Raw genomic sequence first — 24,437 nt, forward strand, 5'->3', positions numbered from 1 at the left:
TCGAGCGCGGCTTTCTGAAGGATATCCGCAGTTGGTCGAATGCGGCTTTTTTTATTGTTATCCGCAGTCGAGCGACTGGCCCGTAAATTCCCTTTAAGCTCGCGCTTCCGCACTCTCCTCCGCTCACTCACGGCGCAAGGAAGTACACACTCACAAACTCAAACTCGTACTGTACCCCGACTCAAACTGCCTTGACTCCAAGTGTGTTTTGCAGGCAGTGTTGGAGCGTGGCATCCTCCGCGGAAGAGCAACAGACGCCTGCAGCGTCGGTCGCTGTGAATATGCTGGGGTCGAGGGGCGGTCCGTACACCATCATGCGTACCCTTGCGGCAGCGTGAGCGAGGCGAGCATCTTGCCCGACGTGCTGGAAGCCACCACGCCTGCGCAGGTTGCCGGGGACTGCAAGGGCAGTGCGTACCTGGCTTCCTTACTGGGATGGAGTGTGGCGCGAGGCACCTAGACCGTCCGGGCCGCTCCTGACGGCCCGGGTCCTCTCCTACCCGCCCCTTCCGCTCTCTCGCCGATCACTGCGCCCATCGAGGTCGTACACGCTCAGCCGTTATGCTCGCGATCGACGTCAGGCAGGGCGATGCAGTCCAAGTTTGATGCGAGAGGTTGAGGCAAGCCACTAAGTTAAACGATGCATTTTGTCTACGCGAAACCCTAACTGAACGCGAAATCCTAACTGAATGCGAAATCCGCACTGAATTCTCCTCTCATGCCAGAATGCGGCTGACGAGCTTCTTGGGGTTCTTGTACCATGGCTTCTTGGCGGGAGCATCACCATCAACCACGTCTGTGGGCCCTTCAAAGTCCGAGATCAGGCGACGGCCCGAGTCAAGATCGATGTCGTCCAGGGCAACACTGTGTTGTGCAGCGAGAATAAGGATGAAGATGTCAATGTCCAGTCAGCATGAAGGAAGGTGAAAGCATGGGCGAGGAGAGTGATACGCACATTCGAGTCCTGTGGATGATCTTCCAGCCAAAGTATAGGATGACGGCGACGGGGATGACGATGTAGGCGACGATGATGTCGGCGGCCTTTCTTGGGTTGAGGAAGGTGGTGTAACCCTGGAAGAACATAAGAACGATGTTGAGCACGAACGTGACCCAAGTTCCGTAGGGCGCGAGCCATGCACGGAAGGGAAGCTCGTCGAGCGAGCGTCCCTGACGCTGCCATGCGGCACGGAAGCGGATGTGGCAAAGGCAGATGATGGCAAAGATGATGAACGTGCTGACACCGGAGATGTTGATGATGTACGAGAACACGGTCGAAGCGCCGGCGTTGATCGAGAGCAGCGAAATGAGCGCGACAAGGTTGGAGAGCACGAGCGCAGGGATGGGAACCTTGCCCTTGGGTGTGGTCCATCCGAAGATCTTGGGTGCCCTGCCAGTAGCACCGAGCGACTGCAAGGTACGCGAGGCAATGTAGAGCGAAGAGTTGCCCGCCGAGATGACCGAGAGGATGATGAGCGCGTTGATCAAGCTCGCGGCCGCTCCGATGCCGCCGTTCTTGAGCGCAATGGTGAGCGGGGAGGCGGCGGCCTTGCTCTTGGCGCTGACGAGCTGCGTGTCATTGGAAGGCACGTTAAGCGAGATGAAGAAGATCGTTCCGAGGTACAGCACCAAGATTCGGTAAAAGACGGAGCGAATAGCCAGTGGCACGGCTCGGGCGGGATTCTTGGCCTCGGCTGCGGCGATGCTGACACTCTCGACACCGGCGTAGAGGGTGGCGGAAACGACGAGAATCTTGGCAATACCGTTGAGGGCGTCGATACCCGTGCCATTGAAAGGGCCGGGGTCCCTAAAGTAACGGAAGCCGATGTAGCCCTGGTCGCCGCCTGCGCCACCGACGTTGATGACGATGCTGAGGATGAAGAAGATGACGATGCCGATAACCTTGATGGTGGCGAGGATGAACTCGACCTCGCCGTATGCCAGGACGCCGAGCATGGAGAGACCCATGAAGAGAACCCAGAAGATGGCTATCCATGCGCCGGTGGGGACGACGCGTGCTCCGTCCCAGTAGCGGATGACGATGGCGACGGCATTGTACTCGTTGGAGAGCACCGAGATCCAGAGCTCCCAGTAGATCCAGCCGGCGACGAAACCGAGCGCGGGATCGACCCAGCGGCCAGCGTATTCGACGAAGGAGCCGCGGATGGCAAAGAGCGTTGCCATCTCTCCGAGCGCTTGCAGAACGAAATAGACGATGGCACCCGTAACGGCGAATGCAATGAGCGCGCCAACCGGGCCGGCATTGGCGAGTGCCGAGCCCGATCCGACTAGAAGACCGGGTCCGATAACTGTGAGGTGATTGCAGAGAAAAGTGAGTACGTAGTCATCGTCGGCGGGCTGAGTGCTGTGGGCGGGCGATTCGGTACTTACTGCCTCCGATCGAGATCATGACCATGTGGCGAGTCTTGAGCGCTCTCCTGAGCTCTTCGGGCGGTTCATTTGAGTCGGTCGAGGGTGCGGTCGAGCGGGTCTTTTCGACATCTTCCGCATCGGGCGAGGAGGGATGCGACGACGGCATCTCCTTGAATGCGGAGCCGGTCTGCACCGTCTCTGTTGCAATGTGGTCGTTGCCGCCGTGTGCGGCGTTTGGTATGGACATGTTACCAGTCGTCCAGTGTTTTGCGAGTTGTTGCGGTCGGGACGGTGGTGGTGGATGGAAAGACCTCCGTGTCCTTCGACTCGGCAAAGAAAAGGGGGGGGGGGTGACAAGATGTGTGGGAGAGCAGGTGGCGACCCACTCGTAATGTTGAGAGGATCGGCGTCAAGCTGCAGCGGGGCAGCTGTCAAAGCGAGCGAGAAAAGTGGTTTTCAGTGTCAGTCGATGCCAAGACCCGCGGGTCTTGCTGCCGTTCCGCCGAGTGCGGTGAAAGCGAAGCGAGGCGGCGAATACGGTCACGATGCGGTGCGCTTTCCGGTGTGTTGAGATCAGGGAGTCTGAAATTCATCCACCGACGCATCTCGTGCAGGCAAACGGAACCCTTGCGTGCTCCGACCATATTGGCACGCGAGCTGGCTCAGGCTTCTGCCTCGTGGCCGCCCAAGTTAGCACATGTCCGTCCCAGCAGTCCGTCGTGCTCAACCTTAACTGCACGGTGCCATGCTCGCGTACCTGTGCGTGTTCCTGACGCCCACTTTGCTTTCCCTACTGCCATGGAACCAGGCGCCGCTCGACCGGAAGGATGCTCGTGGGCCCCAAAATGGAGCGTAGGCGGGCGGAGGCTGCTGGTCTTTGACAATGGGCGGCGCGATGGCGTGACGATCGGGTCGCCTGGCTCGTGACTTGACCGATGCCTCGATCCGGCCCACAACCGGCGCCGTTCACCGAGCTGTCAAGAAAGTCGAGCGGAGTGAAGTAAAATTTGGAAAAAAAAGGCCGAAAGAAGACCCACCGAAAAAAGGCACCAAATTGACAGACATACTCGTGCGATAGAGTCGCAACACAGACCAAGAAGATATGGCGCTCCGAGTCACTAGCCAGCGCGGCCTACTGATTGGATGCTGGCCTGCGAGTCTCGACAGGATCAAGCAGGCTGGCCGTGCGGGGCGGGGCAATCACGCACCGTTTTTCCATTCAATCAGGTGGGGGCGAGCGAGAAGATCCGCAACCCAGAGTAGCCTCGGGAGCCCAACGCCAGAAGCGAGCCAGCTTCGCATGAGCTTCTTCCATTCCCGCCACCGCTTCTTACACACACAGCTGTCGCCAGGATGTTCTCCAGAGGCGCTGCTTCCATGCTGAGGGCGGCATCGTCGTCGGCATCGCAGCCGATGGCGCGCCTGCCTGCCAGCACCACGGCCGTCCGCCATCTGTCATCATCGATCAAGGCCGCGCTGCCCAACTCGACCGACAAGCGTGAGCAGCCGCAGCAGGGCCAGCAGCAGCCGCTCGAGTCCGACTCGACGTCGGCGCTCGACTACAAGCTCGCACACAAGCTGCGCAAGCTGCCGCCGCTGCCGTCGCTCGAGCCTCCTTCGCTCGACGCACCACAGGCGGTGTCCAACATCCTGTACAACACGCCGCCGCCGTCCAAGGCGCCCTTCAAGCGTCACACGCTCAACTGCCTCGTCCAGAACGAGCCCGGTGTGCTGTCGCGCGTCGCCGGAACCCTCGCCGCAAGAGGCTTCAACATCGACTCGCTCGTCGTGTGCGGCACCGAGATCCGCGATCTGTCGCGCATGTGCATCGTGCTGCGTGGCCAGGACGGCGTGATCGAGCAGGCCCGCAGGCAGCTCGAGGACCTCGTCCCCGTCTGGGCCGTGCTCGACTACACCAACACCAAGGTCATCGAGCGCGAGCTCATGCTCGTCAAGGTCTCCATCCTCGGCCCCGAGTACTTTGAAGAGTCCCAACAGGCCTCCAGCCCCGCAAACACGCCCGAGCTCATCGCAGAACGAGAGACTGATGCCGGCAAGTCTGCTTCCACCTCGTCCTCCTCGGGAGCAGCTCAGCAGGCGCAGCAGGCCATGACGCCGCTCACGCCAACCGAGGCGCTCCGTGTCAAGTCGGACAACATGCGCTCCGTCATCGCATTCGCCGAGCAGTTCCGCGGCCGCGTCGTCGACGTCTCGTCTACAAGCGTCATCGTTGAGATGTCCGGCAAGAGCAGCCGATGCGACGCCTTCCTCAAGCTCGTCCGTCCCTTTGGTATCCTCGAGTGCGCGCGTTCCGGTACCATGGTCCTGCCCCGCTCGCCCATCCCTTCGTCCTACGCCGGTGCCGAAGACCTCACCGAGGAGGAGGTCGAGGCCATCGACGCCGGTGCTCTGCCCCCTGGCTAAAGCACTGACCAGCTCGCCCGATCCCCTCAAACCCCAACCGCACCATGCCGCACTTCTCAAACCATCAGGAACACTTTGGGCGAACGTGCCCACAGCCTGCGCAACAGCGAATCGCGTGACGACAAAGAGACTGCGTAAATGAGAGATAGCATTGCGATCAAGTCGAGCTAGGTGATATGAGACTACGAGTGCGGCTGATTCATAGGCGGGACGGCAGACGACAAGACGCGGATGGAGCTAGTATACAAGAGGCTGCATCAGACAGGCAGGAGCGAAGGGGACAAGTGAGCAGCACTCGAAAGGTCGGAGGAAAGATGCGGGGAGGACTGAATGCGAGGGACGACAGACTTAGACGGAGCGGACAAAGGACGACAGATACAGCTGGCTACGAGAACACAACAGAGCGATGACGAGATGCAATCACCATTCGTCCATCATCATCTCGTTGATGCCGCCAGCTGCTGCCTGCGCCTGCGCGCGCGCAGCCTCGCAATCGCCTTCGACATGCTCCCACAGCGGCTTACCGCCGGCATGCTGCTGAGCAAAGTATCGGTGGGCGGGGGTTCCATTGCCATCGTCCGAGGGCGACGGAGTGGGCGGGAATTCGAGACCCATAGGGTAGCGCATCTGCGCCGGAGGCGAGCGAGGCACCTCGTTCTGATTCGACTCGATGACCATCTGCACGTCGGCATTGCCTTCGAGCAGATGCAGCTCGTCCGACTTGATGAACGTGTAGCCATAAGAGGTGACCACCTTGAGCCAGTGCGGGTTGTTGCTCGTGAAGACGGACGAGGGAGCAGCCTCAGCACCCTTGCCCTTGTTCGAGGTGGCGGAGGAATGTGTGAAGATGTCGCGCTGCAAGTTCTGCTGCTGGGGTGCGCTCAGATCATCAAGGGTGATGTCGGACGAGCTCGCAAAGGGATCCTGCGCGAACTCGGACATCGAGCGCACAGGCATGGGAGGATGGACCGGAGCCTGCTGCTGGAACTGCAACGACGCCGCGGATCGCGAGCCTCGCAGCGGCATGGTTGGGCGGGCACGCTTGCCCGAGAGCGGCGACGTCTCTGCGGTCTCTTCGCCTTCCATCCTGCGCTTAGGCGTAGGCGAAGAGCCGCCCGCCATGGTGTTGAGGTACGAAGTCTTGACGGCTGGAGAGAGCAACATGGTCACGAAGAACACAGAGGCTGACAACGACGTCGGTGGGATGTGGAGGAGATGGAAGCCGTGGGCGAGGTGATGGGAATGCGGATGTGAGGATGCGAAGTACGAGTGGCCGGCACTTGTAGAGCAAAAAGACAGGAGGGAGGCAGAGTCGATGCGTGTAGAAGCGTCAAGTGCGGGGGGAGAGCTGGGCTGGCTTTGGAGCTTAGAATGGGAAGAGTTGATGGTCGGAAGGATGGAGCTTCCGGCGCCCGCCTCTGGCTCGCGTTCGTTCCCAGATCGGAAGACGGGAATGCAAGGAGATCCCTCGACAGCTTCTCCATCCGCTCCGCTCCCACGGCCTCAGCGCTGAGGCGAGCGCTGAGGCGAGCGCTGAGGCGAGCGTCGAGCCGCCCATTTTGCCGAGGTCGCCTGGCCGTGCTCTGTCGGTCGAGCCGCGTCCATCAATTTCCGGCAAAAGTTTGTGAAATTTCGCGGCAGGTCCGCACTCTGATTTTTCTCATGACTGGCGCGAGCCGCAGAGGGCCGCGGTAGAAAGTGGATGAATCTGCGGACCGCCTCGACGCGGCGGTGGAGGGTTCCAAATTTACGCGTTGCCGAAACGGGAAAATGCCGCTCAGCAGCAGAAGAAAATGCGGAGGCTTCGCAGCAAGCCTTGCCACCGCGAAATGGCGGCGCGACGCGACCACACGACCATGGCTTACGCTCAAATTACTCACACTATCGTGCGTTTGAGGCCTTGGTGCAATTTCGTACGAGTCCGGCAATTCTAGTGTGGTGCTCACAATGATGTAACAAAGGAAAGATCGTCGATCGGGCTCGTTCATCTGCGATCCATCTCATGTTCTGGACCCGGCGGACGGACCTCCACGCGAGCTGCCGAGCGTGCGCGACCCGCCTCGAATGGTTCCAAAAATTGCAGCAGCACAGCGCCTTTTGCTTCGAACGGGCGTACATTGCATGGCATCAGGAGTTCTGGCTGCACGAATCAGTCAGCCAAGTGATGCGTGCAGCCAAGAGGCTCATCAATGCGCATGGCAAGACCCTGGCTTCTCGTCGCCGTCTCCTTCCTTCTCCCGTCTCGCAGATGAGCATCGCATCCTACACCACAGCCGGCTCATATGGACGGTGATTCCCATCCTACGGGTGGCTCGGGCTCGGGCTCGGCGCCAGCTGTCATGGCGCCTCCCGACGGTCCGCCACCACCGCATCCCTCGGCGCCCGACACTCCCATGAGCGCGCCCACACCCCTGCAGGCGCCGTCGGCAACCTCGAGCGCTGCGGCTTCTCGCAAGAGCAGTCTTCGCTCCAATGCGCCACCTTCGTCCTCCGCATCAACGACTCGAATCCGCAAGGGTCTTCTGTCCAGAGCAGGAAGCGAGGCGGAGGACAGGTCCTCACGGGCTGTATCGGCGGCTCATAATCAACTCACCACCGACGACGACGATGACGAGCTCATGATCAGCGACTCGGGCCCCATGCCTCGTCGCTTTGCCTCCCAGAATCGCGGTCCCATGCAGACCGCCAACAGCTCTCGCCAGTCGTCCCAGTCGTCTTTGCCCCTCTCTTCGTGGGGCTCTACAGCTCTTGCATCCAGTTCGCACAGAAGTGCCGCCGCTGCACCACCACATTCGCCTTCGCATCCCAGCTCCTCCTCCAGCAGCATCGCTTCGGGCAATCGCAGTGGGAGCGGCGAGGCCAGCGAGGGCGCTTCGAGCGCAGGCGGCGTCAGCCTCGGTCGAGCCATGTCCGTCAGCTCCGTCAGCTCCGTCAACAGCACAAGCAGCCTCGAGGCTGTGCCCTTCCGCGAAGCTCCCATGGGCAATGTCCGCCTCGGATTCGGTGGCGCCGGTGCTAGCTTCCGCAACGCTGGTCGGCGCAACAATCCTTACGGGCCTCTCGCCATGGCCACACAGCCTCGCTCGAGCCACCAGGATTTCGCCCAAGCTCCGCAAAACCATCATAACGACATCTCCGCTGCTAGCATCGACCTCATGGCTCCACCGGTGTCTTCCAATCCTTCAGCTGCTGCAGGGGTCGGCTCCAGCCAGGCGACAGCAGCTTCCAGGGCTTCCACCTCCGACCGACATAAGGGCGTTCCTAAACCAGCATCCGACGCCTGGATGTATCGTGTCGGGCCCGGTATGCGCACCAACAAGCCCAAGGCGCCTTCAGTAGCCCCTGAAGAGCCGTCGGATCCCTCGTCCGAAGATCTTCAGTCGTCTTCGTCCCCCGCAAAGCGCTCTCGAGAGGTGCTGCGCCAAAAGTTTGCCAAAGGAGCTGGTCGATTAGGAATCAAGGCCAACATCGTCACCGGCCTGGGCCCAGCGGCCTCTGACCTATCCACAGCGTTCAATCCGCTCGACAGCTCCGAGGACGAGCTCAACCTGGTCCCACCTATGCGCACTCCTCTGCCGCGCAGCTCGAGCTACTTCACAAGCGCACCTCATACCGCTGGCTCAACCACCGGCACTCCGCTCCACCCAGCTCTCACGCCCGTCCCAGCGGATTTCCGAACCAGTTCAGTCACGAATGCGCCCCTCTTCGTCCCCAAGCATCCTGAAGACTCGTACGCTGCCCAGGAGCCGGGTTTGACAGCCACTCCAGATGTGGACGAGATTCGCCCCCACACGACCTTCAATGCCGGCGCAGATACAACTGCCAATCCCTTCTTGACGGCCGAAGCAAGTGGCACCGATGCGGCTCGGAATGCTCGACGCAGATCTTCGGCGACGCACAAGCCCGTCTTGGTACGTGCCGAGAGCAGCAGCGAGGCTTTCGGTCGCGTCGCCTCACCAGGCTTAGGCATCCAAGATCCCAGCGTCGTCGACGCATCACCTGCCAGGCCTGCCCTATACACAATCTCCTCTGCAAACGCGAGAGCGAAGAACACACCTGCGACCGACCTGATCCAAGCATCGAACGGCTCTGCCTCATCTCCACAGCCTCCCACGCCTGCCGAAGTGGTCCGTATGGAAGCACAAGCCGGGATCGCTTCGCTGCCTGACTCTCCGAGCGAGCCATCTCCGGTCCCCGCCAGCTATTCGCCAGCTACCGCGGATGAGGCCGCGTCCGATAGACGCATGCGCGAGTTCCCGTCTCAGCCGAAGCTCCGGCGTCCCAGCAGTGGCGCCGGCAGCGAGGCGTCGCTCGGTGTCGGCTCAAGCGCTGGCACTTCACGCAGACCCGATTTGGTTCAACGCCAACGCCTGTGGTCGAACTCAAAACGACCCGCCATTCTGCGGGCTCGCACGAGCGAAAGCTCAATCAGCCGAAGAAGTCACAGCCTCGACCGCAACAGATCCTCTCCCGCCCCTCAAAGCCCTGTCGAAGGCCCGCTCTCGGATGCCTACTACGCTCGATCGGGAACACACTCGAAGAGCAGCTCGTGCAGCACTGCTCAGGGCAACGACTCCGCAAATCGCGCGCCACCGCATGTCTCTGTCATCCTGGAGGACGACGACAGCGTCAACGGTGACCAGCTGGAGCGCTCCACCGTCCATGGCGCGGGGAAGATGTCGCCAGCTTCCCCCGCGCCTTCTGGGCTGGACGGTGATTATCAGATGGCCCTGTCTCCGCCAAGCGCGGGAATGCTGCCTCTTGCCGTGCGTCCGAATCCCCATTCGCGGTCAGCCTCACCGGCCTCACAGCTGGCACGCTCGCCCGAGACGATCCGAGTCGGACCATCACGTATCTCAGACTCGCTCTACGGCAGAAGTCCAGCTTCGATCTCGCTTCTGCGCAGCCCGCGTCTGCAACCGTCATCGGCCTCCATCGGCTCGGACCGTCCCAGCACGCCGTCGCAGTCTCGCACGACATCAACAAGGGGTCCCAATGATTTCCACTTCGGAGAAACGCTCGGAGAGGGGTCCTACTCTACAGTGCTCGAAGCATGGGATCTGCTGTCCGGGCCTTCGCCGAAGGATCCTTCGGTGGTCGACCCGAACGCCACATCGGCTGCAGCTGCCATGGTCGGTAGTGAATCGGCGCGGAAGCGTCGCCGCAGGATCGACCTGTCCGGCCGCAAGTCGTATGCTGTAAAAGTGGTCGACAAGGTTCACATCCTCAAGCAGGGCAAGCAGAAGTACGTTGCCATCGAGAAGGAGGCGCTCAGTCGAATGATCCAATGCCCAGGGGTTGTGACGCTTTATTGGACCTTCCAGGATCGCGAGAGTCTGTACTTCGTTCTCGAGCTGGCAAGCAACGGCGAGCTGCTCAACTTCATCCGCAAGCACGGTAGCTTCGACGCGGCATCAGCCCGATACTATGCAGCTCAACTGGCCGACACGATCGATGCCATGCATCGCGCAGGAGTGGTCCACCGCGACGTCAAGCCGGAAAACATCCTGCTCGATGCCGCGCATCGCATCAAGATCACCGATTTCGGCAGCGCCAAGATCGTGCATGCCGTTGGCGAGACGGATGTCCCGACCGCAAAAGCCACTGCCGCTCAAACCCCGCCTCCGCCCCAGCAGACCCGAGCTGCGAGCTTTGTAGGCACGGCTGAATACGTCTCGCCAGAATTGCTGGTGGAGAAGGCGCAGCCAGCAGGCAAACCCGCCGACTGGTGGGCATTTGGATGCGTCCTCTTCCAGATGCTGGCCGGTAGGCCACCTTTCAAAGGCGTCAACGAGTACCAGACGCTCCAGAAGGTGAAGAATCGGGAATTCACGTTCCCTCAAGGTTTCCCAGATGACGCGGAAGAGCTCATCAACCGTCTGCTCGTGCTTGATCCAGCAGAGAGACCTTCGGCTGCTGAGATCAAGGCGCATCGCTTCTTTTCCGGCGTCGACTTTGATGCCCTCTGGCGCGTGGAGGCCCCGGACATCAAGACGGGCCTCGTGCAGCCTGCGCCCATGCCGCAACGTCGAGAATTTGGCAACACGAGCGATTTCAGCTTTGACGAGGGCTTTGTTAGCTCGTCCGACTCGCAGGCTTACAATGGCGACACGCAGAGCATCGACAATCAGCCACATGGAGGCGCCGAAGAGAGCTCGTTGAGTCTCGACGCGATGTCGCGGAGCGGAGCGGACGACGCCGACGACTCGGACATGTCCGACGCGAGCTCCAACGTGCGCGATCCGAGGGGCGAGCAACGTTTGCCACGAAGACAAAGTGGCCTGCAACGGCTGGCAGACGGGTTCCAGAGCCGGTTCATGTCGAATGCTGGCGGCGGTGGCACCGCGTCTCCGCTCCCTCAAGGAGCCAACACTGCACCGAGGCGCAAGATGGCGTCGATGTCGATCGATGCGGCTCAGGCTTCCGAGAACGGCAATGGAGGTGCGAACTACACCGCTGCTAAAGGCTCGAGACCTTTCGCCCGCTCTGTCCAAGGAACGGGTGGTCTGAGCCACAGTCCGAGCCCTACCGTGCGAGAGCAGCAGTCTCAAGGAGGTGGAGATGCTGGCCTTGCGTCGGCAGTGGGCCTGCAACAGAGCTGGACAGCTTTGCTACTGCCCAAGGAGCTCATGCTGTACAGCACGCCCGTGGCGCAGAAAAAGACGGGCGCCGGCAAGATGTTCACGAAGCGCCGCCAGTTGGTGCTCACCGACTTTCCAAGGCTGCTGTGCGTCAAGGAGACTGCGACGGCTCTAAAAGTCAAAAGCGAGGTCATCCTCGCACTTCCTTCCAAGGCGGGCGGCAGCGATGCGAGCGCCGCTCTGGACCCAGCTGGCAGCTCCTCGCTTACGGCGTCGCATGGCGGCGTTGAGTTTGAGAGGAGCTCGGATCGGAGAGCCTCGGTGCGCCTGGACCCTGAAGGCGGCGAGGAGGACGAGGGTGGAGTGGCACTAGCGCAGGAACGACCCTTGCAGCAAGCCATACCCAACTTGCTCACTGGACTCGACTTCAAGGGCGGCAAGTCTTTCACAATCCGCGTCAACAACGGGCGAACTTTCCTGTACGAGACGCTCTCCGGAGACGCCTCTGCGCTGGTGCGCTACATTCAGGAAGCCAGGAAGCCTTCGGCGTGAAGCGGTCAGTGCTGTCGCCGTCGGCACACGCTCGACGCGTTCCTGGATCTCGACAAGCGAGACAACCTGGATGGACGAAATCTGGTGTAGGTGCGGCACGCGCAAAAGCTCGGAATGCAACTCATCTCCGAATTGCGGACTACAGTGGCGGGCTGGTGGTGCGGAGTCGTGGCGCACGGTTCGCAGCACGGGATACGCTGCAGTGAAGCTTCGCATTGGAGGCGTCCGAATCAGCTCATTGGGACCATACCAAAGCACTTCACGCAATGTCAAGGGTTGACAGGATCACGACGTGGTTGCCGAGCTGAGCAGCGGCAGGACAGATCGGTAAGCGAGAGTGATCTCCGCAGGCATGCTGCAGCGGACGCCGACTGGGTGTGTGTGAGAGTTATGCGGGGGTCGAGAAAGCTTGGAGTCGATGGGGCAGCGAGGCGCATGTGTTCATGCACGGAGGACGGGGCTCCGTTATTCCGTGCGCACATGCCTGGTCACTCCAACACCGTGTGTGTGGGGATGTTGCACGTCGATGGGATCGAGCGCGGGGCAAGCTAGTCCGGGCACAGACTGCGGAGACCAATTCCGATCAAACCTTGTTTCGCTCATGCTCTGTTGCAACGACGAGGGTCAGGGCGCAAAGATGGTGCGAAAAGTTGGCATGGCATTCCCAAAGTGGCAGCTGTCTCAAGGTTCTGGTCGAAAATGCGGGGATGATCTTGCCCACGGCTACTGTACACAGACAGAAACGGAGATGGGGATGGAGATTTTCTTATCGTGCTCGGATCTACAAGTTCCGCCACTCAGACTGGGGCGTGCCAGACGATGGTGGCGAGACCTTTCCTGGGGAGATCTGTGGCGGAATATGCTACTGCAGTGACTGGAGGGACTAGGCGGGTGCGGGGGTGGGGTTGCGGGATGCGGGATGCGGGGATCAGTGCGCTGGAACAACGGATCGGGGGCGGCTGATACTCGGAGGAACCTTGGGCATAAATCGTTCATGCACACTCAACAGGCGAGAGCGAGACCCCGCCTACCCACGCCTCTTGAGCGTTATTGAAACTTGCTCTGAATCCATTCCCGTGCCACCGAGCTCGCCTCGTGCAACATTGAAAACGATTGCTGACGGGGCAGAGTAAAGATGGCGGATGCAGGATTGCACCCGATCCCGCTCGCTAAGGGGATCGCCGTTGCGGCCGGTAGGATGGAGCGACAGTTTGCGTGTAGCGAGCGGACGGCAATAGTAGTGTTGTGCGCGGCGAAAAGGGCGTCGAAACGAAGCTGGGGGGCGAGACTCAGCTGCGTTGCTCGATGCCAGCCGAGCGGCGCGCGCCGCGGCCGAAGGGGAATTGAGAGACCAGACCCAGGATCGGAGCGCAGCCTTTTCGACGCCTTACGCGACACGGGTGCAAAGTTCAGCCGAAATCTTGCCTTGAGCTGCATGCATGATCCGCCTCTGCTGCCGCTGCACTCACGGCACCTTTTTTCTCTGTCGCGTCTTCTCTGCGTAGCTCAAGCGCCCCAGCAGAGTGTTGTCACCCTTCCCTCACCTCTCGAGAATGTGTGTCACTCCTGCCTCGCCAACAGAGCCATATTGACCTTCTCACTGAACCACTGTGACATTTGAATCGAAAGTTAGCGTTCATATGTTCTATGACAAAGGTGGGGTAAGGATGTGGAGGAAAGTGGGTTGCGTGAGTCGTGAGCGTTGGCTTTGTGGTACGCGTGGGCGAATGCGGTACGAGAAAATGCAGGGCGTCATAGGCGAGCCTCGCTGAAGCCACAGTTGCGCCAACCGAGGCGTCGACACTGACAACGCGGGCCGACTGAATCGCCACGCGAGGCGTCCAAATCGCAAAAAGGTGGAATTGCAATTTCAGTAGCTTGAATGAGTGCCTCGGCTCGACTGGCCACGGAGGACCTGCTTTTCAAAGCGTCAGACGGTCTCTCGAGATTTGCCTAGGCCACCTCAGATGCGAACAGCACACGACGGGCAGGTCCTTTGTCCAACTCGTGTGCCCCTGCTGTCTTGGTGCACAAGCTCCTGTCTGTTCGTCTCTGCTGCTCTGGCGTTGTCCTGCGCTGCCCACCTTGGTTGCGTGACGGGCTAATTTCCATCGGTCAACCAATTTCTCCGAAAAAGCTCCTTGGCTTCATGCATGCGGGCGAAAAGCACAGGAAGCCGAGAATTTTCTTACATCCAGCTGCGGCTCCTGCCTGCGTCTCTCTCGGTACTGTAGCTTGTAGACGCTTTCGACGAGACCTCTAGTAGAAGCGGACGTCATGAAGTGTCCAGCATGTGCTCTACGCGAAGGAGAAACATGGGATGGTGTCCAACTTGTTGTACGACAGTATGGCGACTCAGGCACACACCAATACGTATTTTGCTCGATCCCACCTTAAAAAATTTGAGGGTCTGATCGTCATGCGTCTGCGGCTGAGATTGCGACCGAGACGCGCCAACCTGCGGCACTGGGCCTCAGCGGAGAATTTTCGTCAAAATTTCGCTGCAACCTCGCTCGGCTTCGTCCGAGACCGAATCTGAATCGTCCTTGGGGATCGCAGGCACACGAGCAGTTGGTGATCTGCTGCAGGTAGTTTTCAATCCTGTCCCTTCCGAAACTTTGGGTGGGCTTCCAAGCCATGGCCGGAGCAGTCTCGACCGTCTTACAGTAGCCATGACACTGTGCTCATCGCCGCTCTCTTCGGATTGGATGACATGACAACCCGAAACGGGCCCACTCTGATTCTCCCCGGCGACGTGTGGCTTGACCGGTCGAACTATGGCCGATCCTCGCGTTGAGCCTCCCTCCTTGCTGCTTGGCAGTGATCCAAGCTGCCGAGGTGTGCCTGCGTCGTCGCCAAGGACATGGCAGTGCGTCTCTGACCCCACAAGCTTGCTTGCTGAGTTGGATGTAGCATCCAGACTCGATATGGAGGAGGCGGGGCCCAACATGGCTCTGTGGAGAGCATGTCAGGGTCATGGTCTGCCCCACGGGCCCCCCCCCCCCCCCCCCTCCCCCGAATTTTTCGCAGAGACACGATTGGAGGACGGCGATGCGCATGGCGATGACAACTGACCGGCGACTCGAGTGACCTGGTACCTGCAGCTCGATCCATCGTGCCCTGACCTGGATCGTCAGCCCTTGCGGACTGTATACCGAATGTATTCGATCCCTTCTTTTGTGCGCTTTAACGGTCAAGGGGACCGCCAGCCGATCGGACCATGCTTGAGCTTGATGATGACGGGCCTCGGTCCTCTCAGTCTGACTGCCGTTTGGTCTGGGTAAGCAAGGTTGAATGCTCCGGTCGTGTCGGACATCTCGGATCAAGCTCAGAGCTCCAGAGTCATCCTGTCTTGGCTGCACCTGTTCGGTTGAAGAGTCTCCGTGCCTCACGCCTGTAAACACGAGGCCATGATTTCTGTCCCTTGCTCCCGTAACGTCCGCTTCGGTTCCTTCTAGCAAGGTGTTGTCCGTAAATCCTCCGATCGAACAAAGAAAAACAATCGCTCGAGATCTTCATGTGTCCATCGCCTTGCACTTCTCGTTGCCTCAATCTGTGCCTAAGGACAGCTACACCGAAGTGCTGTTACCGGTGCGAGAGACAAGGTGTCGCCCGTTCCGACTGTGCACGTCCAGAGCGTGTCATTGTACGAAGTGGGATTCCGTGAACCAAAAAGAGAGACCCTCTCTCCCCCCCAAAAAAAAAGGACCAAAACACACCGAAAATTCGAATTCCGCAAGCAGCTCGGAGAAAGGAGCTGCGCGGCTGAGACACTTCGACCGACGGTGGACCAGCCGAATTAGGCCAAACCTGGGCATAGGTGGACGCGTTGAGTCTGACTGGCGGGGAGGCGGGAAGGCAGGTCCACGAGGTCGTGAGGGCAGAGGTTGGGGTTGCCAACCCTCTTGGCCATCTAAGCGAGGCCGATGTTCCCCCGCGACAGGCGTGCTCGACGGTCCCGTGGCGGCGCGTGAGCTCTGACGGTGATTGCTGCCTCGACAGCTTGCCGACGGAATACAGGGCGAGTGCCTATCTCGACCAGCGCTCGCAGCTGGCAGGCGATTTACGGTCGAAAGAACCGATCATCACCAAATTTCTTAGTGTGAGTGCAGTGCAGCGGTCTCGTCCCTCTTCAGTAGTTTTCCTGATCTGCGCCCTGCCTGTGCCTGCTTTAGCCTGCTTTTGCCAGCTCTCAGATGCGCAATTGCGGCCCAAAGAAATTTGTGGCGTCTCGAGTTCGAAGTACTTGCCGTAGCGCTCGACAGCTTGGCAGTCCCCGCAAAGGGCTCGCCTGCTCGAAAAGGCGGGTGGAGCTGCTTCCAACAGCTCGGCTAGGTGGATTGACTTGGCAGCGAGGCTCGGATCCAACAAATCGACCGTCGCAATGGGCGGTGGCATAAAGCGAAGTTCGGTGCAGTCAAGCTGGACGTGCGAGCGAGCGCATTCCAGCCGAACGGAAAGACTCGCCGTGACCCAAGCCAGCCGGTGATGCCGGGAGGTGGCTCATGCATGCACCCGATTTGGGCATCTGTGACGGACCTGCGAGCGAGACGAAAGTGACAGGAGCACCTGTGAGGTGCCGTTACGGTGCAACTCGGCCTCCAACTCCCGGTCACTAGCACGGCTGCCCCACTGCGGAGAGACAGAGGGCCCCGCGGGGCGGGCGCGGCGGTGGCTGCGTGCACTCGGCAGTCGGCAGCTTCAATGCAAAGCAGGAATCAAGAGCTGCGCATCCCAACACGCCTGCGACCACAGCAAGCCAAGTCGAGCTCTCATAGGCTAGCACTGACCACATGGAGGGTTTGCGCTTCTCGATGACCGGCCGATGGGGATGCCGTCAGAAGAATTGGAACCAAGATGGCTTGTTGCCACGGCTCAAAATTCGAAAGCTCCAAAGGCCTCAAACTCAAGCTTTGACATGGACCGCAGCGGCGCACCGTTCTGCGGCGCACGCTCAAAGGGCTCTCCGTCGAATGAAGAGAGCGAGAGAGCGAGAGAGGGACGGGCATCGAGCAGAAAAACAGGCCGCGCAGCGTCGATGAGGGTAGCAACAAGAGAGACGAGAAAAAAAATCCGGGCGAATGAGCCAATCAAATGCGTCGGAGACTGAATAATCTAGGCCTCAGGTCGACGCGTGCCAAATCAAACCTGGGTAGTCTGGGTCCCCGCTTGTTGCATGCCCGCACCAGAGCGAGGAGGCGAGTCGCTCCACGCCGTCCCCACGCTCGGCTCTGCCAGTCTGCCTCAGGGCCGAAAGCCACCGGCGCATCGCCCCAGCCCGCCAGCCGGGTTTGACTGCCCGAGTGGCCGTCAGACGGCTTATTGTCCGAAGTTGGTTCGAATCTCCTCCGTGCCAGTGCGCCACTGTGCCAGTGCGCCTGGGACGCCCAGACGATTCGCCCTTTCCTCTTTTCTCTCTTCTCTTCTTCTCTTTTTGCCCCGCGTGCGTGGCTCGCTAGGCTGGTGGTCGTCGAACCTGCATTTCGCCCCCGTGGCCAGCCCCCATCCTCCAGATCCGGGCGTCTGCGCTCCGCTTGGGGTCCCCAGTGTGTTGATTGGATGTTGGCAGCTCTTCACTGCTGGGGTGCGTCGCGCGCGTCCGCGTTGCTACCCAGGACTGGGCCTTCAGAGCGAGGCCACACTGGCCATCCCCATGCTTTCTATTGTTCATTCGCCTGGCTCCACGCCCGCATGTGGGCGCCAAACGGCACTCTGCCCTTCGTCGTTTCTTTCTCCATTTTTGTTATTGTGCCCTGCTGGCCTCGCTGCATCTGTCGCTGTGCGGTACAGCACAGCTAGCGGCGTCGGTGTGGCGCGACTTTTTTTTTTTTTTTTGCCCCTTCGAGCAGCCCCCCACCACCAACCTCACACGAGCCCCAGCCTCCCCTTCCCCTTTTTTTGCCCCTTCGAGCAGCCCCCCACCACCAACCTCACACGAGCCCCAGCCTCCCCAATGGCTACGGACCCTTGCCCATCGTCTACATAAACCCCCCCGGACTCGCTCGAACCCCATCACCTCTTCCCCATAATCCGTCAAGGCTTTCCCCTTCCCCTTCCCCTTCAAGGCAGCCTCTTCCCCTACCACCTCTCCCTTCACACACCCTTACCTCTCTCTTCTATCTCTTCAAGATGGCTGGAGGTGCTGTTGTCGATACCGGCTACGCCTCCACTGGCCCTGTGGCCCGCCCCGCTAGCGTGAGACAGTCGCTCCCGGCCATTCTGGTGGCCGCTGCTTCCGCTTTCGGTGGTGTTCTCTTCGGTTACGACACTGGTACCATTTCGGGTCTCCTCGTCATGGAGAACTTCCGTGAGACCTTCGGACAGTACTTCGATAACATCCCCTCCAACACCTCCGGTGTACCCAAGCCCGGTTTCGATCTGACGACCAGCGACCAGTCGCTTGTCGTCTCGATTCTCTCCGCCGGTACCTTCGTTGGTGCCCTGGCTGGTGCTCCCATCTCGGACGTCCTCGGTCGCCGATGGGGTATGCAGGTCGCTCTCCTCGTCTTCTGCGTCGGTGTCGTCATGCAGATGGCCACCACTGACTTCGGTGTCTTTACTGGCGGCCGTGTCGTCGCTGGTCTCGGTGTTGGTATCCTCTCAACCATCGTCCCCATGTACCAGTCCGAGACTGCTCCTCGCTGGATCCGTGGTGCCGTTGTCTCCGGTTACCAGTGGGCTATCACCATCGGTCTCCTCATCGCTTCGCTCGCTACCTACGGCACCAAGAACCGCACAAACACCAGCTCGTGGCGCATCCCCGTCGGTATTCAGTTCGCGTTTGCTCTTATCCTTTGCGGTTTCTTCCTTGTCCTCCCCGAGTCGCCCCGTTGGCTCGTCAAGAAGGGCAACCACGAGGCTGCCTCCAAGTCGCTCGCCCGCCTCAACTCCACCGACGTTGACGACCCAATCGTCCGCTCCGAGCTCTCGGTCATCCAGACCAACCTCGATATCGAGCTGACCCACAGCACCGGCTCGTACCTCGACTGCTTCAAGCCTAACGACCGCCGTTACTTCCTCCGCTCCTTCACCGGCATCTTCATCCAGGCCTTCCAGCAGCTCACCGGTATCAACTTCATCTTCTACTTCGGCACCACCTTCTTCCAGAACGCCCTCCCCGGCTCCAACCCCTTCATCTTTTCGGTCATTTCCAATGTCGTCAACGTCGTCACCACCCTCCCAGGCATGTACATGATGGAGCGCGTCGGTCGCCGCAACCTCCTCATCTGGGGTGCCGTCTGGATGTGCCTTTGCGAGCTCATCGTCGCCGTCGTCGGCACTGCCGTACCCAACACCAACCAGTCCGGTGGCAAGGCCCTCATCGCCTTTGTCTGCATCTACATCGCCGGCTTCGCCTCCACCTGGGGTCCCGCTGCCTGGGTCGTCTGCGGTGAGATCTTCCCTCTCGCCATCCGCGCTAAGGCTCTCTCGCTCTGCACTGCCTCCAACTGGCTGTGGAACTTCGGCATTGGCTTCGCCACTCCCTATCTCGTCCAGTCCGGCCCTGGCCACGCTGGTCTTGGCACCAAGGTGTTCTTCATCTGGACCGGCACTTGCGCCGGCTGCGCCGTCTTTGCCTACTTCTTCATCTACGAGACCCGTCTGCTGTCGCTCGAGGAGGTCGACGAGATGTACGCCCAGACCACCGCCATCAAGTCGTCCGCCGCCAACGCCGAGATCCGCGCTCGTCGCTCGGACCTCGAGGGTGCCGTCGCCCCCGTCAAGGAGGACGAGCTCGCCACCCACGACGAGAAGAAGTACTAAAGTGCTTCTCTCACGCACCTATCATGATTCCACGCTGGATCTGTGGCGCACGCGCGCGTCTGATCGCATGATGTTGTGATGCTAGCATGCCTCATCTACAAATCAAACTAGTCACGGATACACACGAATAGTCACTCTGGTTCTCTTTGCACCAAATGCAGTTCCGGGCCTTGCCTGGTGCGGCTTCTCTCAAAATTGTTTTCGATGACAATCTCATACCCATCTTCTCCATTTCTCCGGCTGCTGTTTTGGCTTGAGCATGAGTGTTGCATGATGAATCCTTGGTCGTAAGACCGAGCGGAATTGAGTCCTGAAGAGTTGCGCGCCCGCCGCTGAATTCGACGGCTGCTCGAGCTTGAGCCAGAGTCAGGCGTCGCTGTCAATGGCTGCGCCGGCGTCTCATCCTGCGCTTGATCTTGTCTTCGCCTTTGACCTTGTCATCCGTCCTTACTCTCGTCATCTCAACACGCATGTGCTGGCAACATGAGATGCGACTGTACGTCATTGAACCCACCAATACACCCAGGATTTCTTTCGAGGTTGGTGGGATGAGCGAGCGCAACATCACATTCCAGTCCGACCCCGAGCTCAAATGAAGTTTCCCCCACAGTTGCGCACCGCATGACGGAAGCCTCCCCCTCACCACCCACCAATGCGCACAGATATAAACACAAGCGCACTTGCGCAACCTTGCTCCAGACTCGCCATTGTTCTGTTGAATGAGAATGCATTTCGTCAGGACGAGAGTGCAGAGTTCATTCGGCCCACTGGACCCGCCAAACCCCCCACCAATTTCCTCGTTCCCACCCACCGGCCTCGCGGAGGACGCGGATGGTGCGTGGCTGGGAATCTTTCCGGTGCACAGCGGGCATGGATTCCGCAGCATCCGCAACGAGCCTTTCCAACTCGCCAGCGCGGAACATGTGGTAGTATCGGTTGTACACGGGCCGTGATTCGTCAGCCTCCTTCGCAGGCTGCTCTGTGCTCGTCGAGCTATCTCCGACGCTAAGCTCGGACACGCGCGATTCGAGGCTGCGCGTGTCGACACCTGCAGCCGCACCGTCTTTCCGAGTCTTGGCTTTGGAAGCGCGAGGAGCTTTGGGCTTCTTGCTCGCCTTCTGCCCCGGCGTGGTGAGCACCCACGGCACCAGCACATCCTGGTCGTCAGTCACGCGCACTTGGTCTGCTGACGCTTCCGCTTCGTCTGCGTGTGGAACCGGCTCGCACGGCTGCGCACTCGCCTGTAGACCGCTGTACGAGACCAGACGCTCCTTGGCCTTGTTCCGCAGCGGGTCGTGGATCTCTGGCCGGCTCTTGAGCGATTCGGGATTCGGCGCCTCGAATTGGCGCTTGCCTTCGTCCTTCTGCTCAAGCGCCCAAACAAAGATCATGAAGCGCCCGCGGCCGTAGCTTCCGTGCAGGCGAGAATCGACTTCTTTCGCGTCTTCTGCACTCGCATCAGCGTGGCTGTCGGCAGCAACGGGGGCAATGATGCGAATAAGCTCTTGCACCGACGCGCGTCTTCGCTCCCAGGTGGAGAAATGGTGTATTGTGGCGATGCTGATCGCATAGTCGAATAGACCTGTTCGCAGCGATGACTGGATGGCATCTCCAACAGCAACCTCTTGGCGTCTTGTGCCCTTGGCCTCGCTTGACTCCTGCGCACGGCTGCCCTCTAGCATGCCAAAGTTGTCGCGGGCCAGTCCGACCAGATTCGACGAGCGATCGACTCCGACAGTGAGTAGGCTATTACCTTCCTGGTCCTCCGTCGAAGAGGATGCCGTCAGGCCGAGCGTCGAGCGAAGGGGAAGGTACTTGCCGTTGCCACAGCCGAGATCGGCACCCAAGCTGCCTGCAGGCACAGTGCAGAGGAACGCCGGGACGAGCGGCCACGGCTTGTACCGCGTGCTTGAGAAGTGGGGCGCAATCGTTTCGTAGATTCTGTATCAGATGGCGAAGCACTCAAGCATCAGCCTCACACTCGATCGCAAGCGCAAGACGCCAAGGGCTCGAAGGAGCGAGAGCTCAAATTGCACCTCGGCGGTATGTGGACGAGGCTACGCACTTACGCATGGACGTTCTGCTGCTCGTAAGAGAGCGGGTCAAAGGCTGCCTGCCCCGACGGCGCTGTTGGCTCAGGCTTGGTGATGCGCACCCCCAGCTGCTTTTCGGCCCAGCCGGCGAGGCCGAGCACCACTTTTTCGAGCGAGTCCAGGCCCGAGAGCCCGGCAGCGATCGCCTGAGCCTCATCCGACGCACTTTCGAGACGAGCACCCTTAACAGACGCCTGTCCTGCAGATGACGCGTTGGCGTCCGCCTCGAGCAGCCATCCGCAACCAGCGGATGCTTTTGAGGGCGAGATGGACGCATCAAAGTTAACCGTGCTTCCATCGTCGGTCGGCGTGCGGAATGCCAGTTGCAAGCTGAGCGTTTGCCGCGCCTCTTCCGCAGCGTTGGCTATTGGGACGCGGAATGCAAGGGTGACCGGGATGCGCGTCGGGGTGGAGCCGGTGGCGGAACCCAGCAGGTCGTCGAGGGACAGCTCGGCGGACCCGTTCGCTTTCGCATCGGCCTGCGCCGGCTCGTCCGGCTTCGTGGCCACGGCTGCGTGCATGAGCTCGGTCACCTTGACTTCGTCCCTCAATATCTCGATGGCGGCAAAGAGTCTGGCTAGCGTCGATGTTGCTTGGCTTGCGACACCGGTTCCGTCGGTGCCATCACCGGCTGCGTTTGTCGAAGTCAAAAGCGGCAACGAGTCGACAACAAGACCTTGCGACTGAGCGCTGCGGACACTCTCGACCGTCTGGGCTAGCGTAAAGATGCATCGTCTGGGCTTTTCGTCGTCTTGCATCGGGGACTGTTTTAGTCTTTCGGCCCAAGAGGAAGCGAGAACGTCTTCGAACCAGGTTGCGCCTGCAGATGCGATGGCAGGAGCAGCGGCAGTGTTGCCACTAGGCGTGGTCTCTTTGAGGTTGCAAATCGTGGCCAACTTGGCTGCGGTGGGTCGAGTGACGACGACGGGCGGAGAAAGGCGCACGACAAAGTGCAATGGAACACGCTTCTCGGCATTTGCAGGCGAAGGGACGGAGCCTAGCGAGGTCGCCGGGTCCTTGGCCGATGACGAGAGCAAGAGCTCCTCTGCCTGCGGTGTCAGAGAAAAAGAAGGCTGGACAGACCTGGCGTGGCCGGAATCGGCCGAAGGGAGATCAAGCGCCTGCACTCCCAGTGAGAGCGTGTATTCCTGTCCTGACGTGGCGTCTCGGGCGAAGACGGTGTGGAGGAATGGCTTGTCGGCGTGGAGCTGGTGGAGTCCATGTCCACGATCGAGAACGGCGTCCGGGTTAGAAGACGAAGATTCCGCTTCGGATACTCGCACCACAGCCGAGCAGAAATCCTGCATGGCAGCGAAGAGATCAGTGCTCCTTGCCCGGTCGGCCGAAGCCTCGGTAGCTCTAGCCTCAAGGGCGTCCAGTGCGAGAAGGTCGGTGAGGTTGGTGGTCCATTTCGCTAGCGCTTGAGCAACCGCAGTGCGGTCTTGTTCGATCGCGCCCGGTCCGTCGTTGCCGAACAGCTTGTCCGCGATCTTCTGGATGTCAGTCTCCAAAACCAATCCCAAACGAGGATCACGCACGTGTTGTGAATCCGCAGAGTCGGTAGCATACGACAATTTCAACTTGATCCTTGGGCGGAGGCTCGCAGCCGAGCTGCTGCCTTCGAGGAGGAATTCGACATCGATGACGAGGATCTTGGCTCCGAGAGTCAGCGTGCGTGTCAGCACACCTGTCGAGCCCGATGCTGTAGGCTCATCTGCCACTTCCGGGGCCGGGTCGGAGAAGGTTTCGAGGCCGAGCTTGCTCGCTGTGTGCTCTAGCGTGCTGCACAGGGCCTCAAGAGTCTGCAGGGCGTCGGTCCAGCTCGAAGGTGGAGCGGCAGATTCGCCCTTACGAAAGGTGCCAGCTTGAAGTGACGGAGGGAAGGCGAGGGAGGAGCCGAGCAGGCCATTGGTCGAAGAAGCCGGGTCTCGTTGAGCCTTGAACGGAGCAATAGAGTGTGCAAGCGCCGTGGTGTGCGTAGATGTTTCGGCCAAGAGAGAGATGTACCGACGCAGCTGGTTTGCAGCCGCCGCATCGTTGGGTTGCGACACATCCGAGGGCGCTGATGCGGGTGCTTTGAGCGCTGGAGTGGTGGCTGCAAACTGCGAGACAGAGCGACGGATCTGAGAGATGAGCTGCCGGTAATCGTCTCGGGACAGCCGGCCGTCTGCGCTCGATGCCGAGTAGAGTGACTGGGTTGTTGCGTTCAGAGGATGGATGTGCGCAGCCGCTTTCGTTTGGCTGTCCAGGCTCTGCTTGGCCTCGTGCAGCGCATCATACAGCGGCTCTTGCGACGTCACAGTCGCATGCTCGGTTGTGCTCGAAGCCGGAAGAGCCGAAGTGGATGCTTCCGGCATGACCTCGCCAGCAACTGCGAGACCGCTCGGAGCTTCCGACGCCATCTCGACCTCGTGTGGATCTTGCATTGGCGATGGATGGTCTGAGGCGCGTAGGAAAGGTGTCGGGGAAGCCAGCTAAGGACGGCTGATGGGCAGGCACCCCTTTCTCGAAAAAGTTGCCCACGGCCGCTTTCTTCGGAATTCGCCCTTCGGCCTCGTGCTTAAGCTGTGCCTGCAAAATCGCGATCTCACGTCCGTGCGGTGCTCGACTGCCGAGGCGCCTCCACGAGACCAACACGCTCAACCGCCTGCTC

General features: G+C 60.3%; 6 protein-coding genes across 6 annotated transcripts; 3 read left to right on the forward strand and 3 right to left on the reverse strand.

The window, feature by feature from the left end:
• Positions 1-716: 716 nt before the first annotated feature.
• On the reverse strand, positions 717-2,617 carry PAN0_020d5929 (general amino acid permease AGP3; the record flags this gene model as incomplete). Its single annotated transcript, XM_014798623.1, has 3 exons — positions 717-864; positions 956-2,306; positions 2,389-2,617. 3 exons carry the CDS (start codon positions 2,615-2,617, stop codon positions 717-719), a joined length of 1,728 nt encoding a protein of 575 aa, XP_014654109.1.
• Positions 2,618-3,723: 1,106 nt separating this feature from the next.
• Positions 3,724-4,794, forward strand: PAN0_020c5930 (acetolactate synthase; the record flags this gene model as incomplete). Its single annotated transcript, XM_014798624.1, has 1 exon — positions 3,724-4,794. One exon carries the CDS (start codon positions 3,724-3,726, stop codon positions 4,792-4,794), a length of 1,071 nt encoding a protein of 356 aa, XP_014654110.1.
• A 420-nt stretch (positions 4,795-5,214) lies between these two features.
• Positions 5,215-6,352, reverse strand: PAN0_020d5931 (uncharacterized protein; the record flags this gene model as incomplete). The annotated part of the gene is made up of 2 exons (XM_014798625.1): positions 5,215-6,073; positions 6,294-6,352. 2 exons carry the CDS (start codon positions 6,350-6,352, stop codon positions 5,215-5,217), a joined length of 918 nt encoding a protein of 305 aa, XP_014654111.1.
• A 724-nt stretch (positions 6,353-7,076) lies between these two features.
• On the forward strand, positions 7,077-11,927 carry PAN0_020c5932 (uncharacterized protein; the record flags this gene model as incomplete). Its single annotated transcript, XM_014798626.1, has 1 exon — positions 7,077-11,927. One exon carries the CDS (start codon positions 7,077-7,079, stop codon positions 11,925-11,927), a length of 4,851 nt encoding a protein of 1,616 aa, XP_014654112.1.
• A 6,129-nt stretch (positions 11,928-18,056) lies between these two features.
• PAN0_020c5933 (MFS monosaccharide transporter) lies at positions 18,057-19,691 on the forward strand (the record flags this gene model as incomplete). Its single annotated transcript, XM_014798627.1, has 1 exon — positions 18,057-19,691. The coding sequence occupies one exon, from the start codon at positions 18,057-18,059 to the stop codon at positions 19,689-19,691; it is 1,635 nt and encodes a 544-aa protein (XP_014654113.1).
• Positions 19,692-20,446: 755 nt separating this feature from the next.
• PAN0_020d5934 (s-adenosyl-L-methionine-dependent methyltransferase) lies at positions 20,447-24,210 on the reverse strand (the record flags this gene model as incomplete). Its single annotated transcript, XM_014798628.1, has 2 exons — positions 20,447-21,632; positions 21,761-24,210. 2 exons carry the CDS (start codon positions 24,208-24,210, stop codon positions 20,447-20,449), a joined length of 3,636 nt encoding a protein of 1,211 aa, XP_014654114.1.
• Positions 24,211-24,437: the final 227 nt, after the last annotated feature.

Source organism: Moesziomyces antarcticus (genome assembly GCF_000747765.1).
Source record: "Moesziomyces antarcticus DNA, scaffold: scaffold_v10020, strain JCM 10317, whole genome shotgun sequence".
Lineage (NCBI taxonomy): Eukaryota > Fungi > Basidiomycota > Ustilaginomycetes > Ustilaginales > Ustilaginaceae > Moesziomyces > Moesziomyces antarcticus.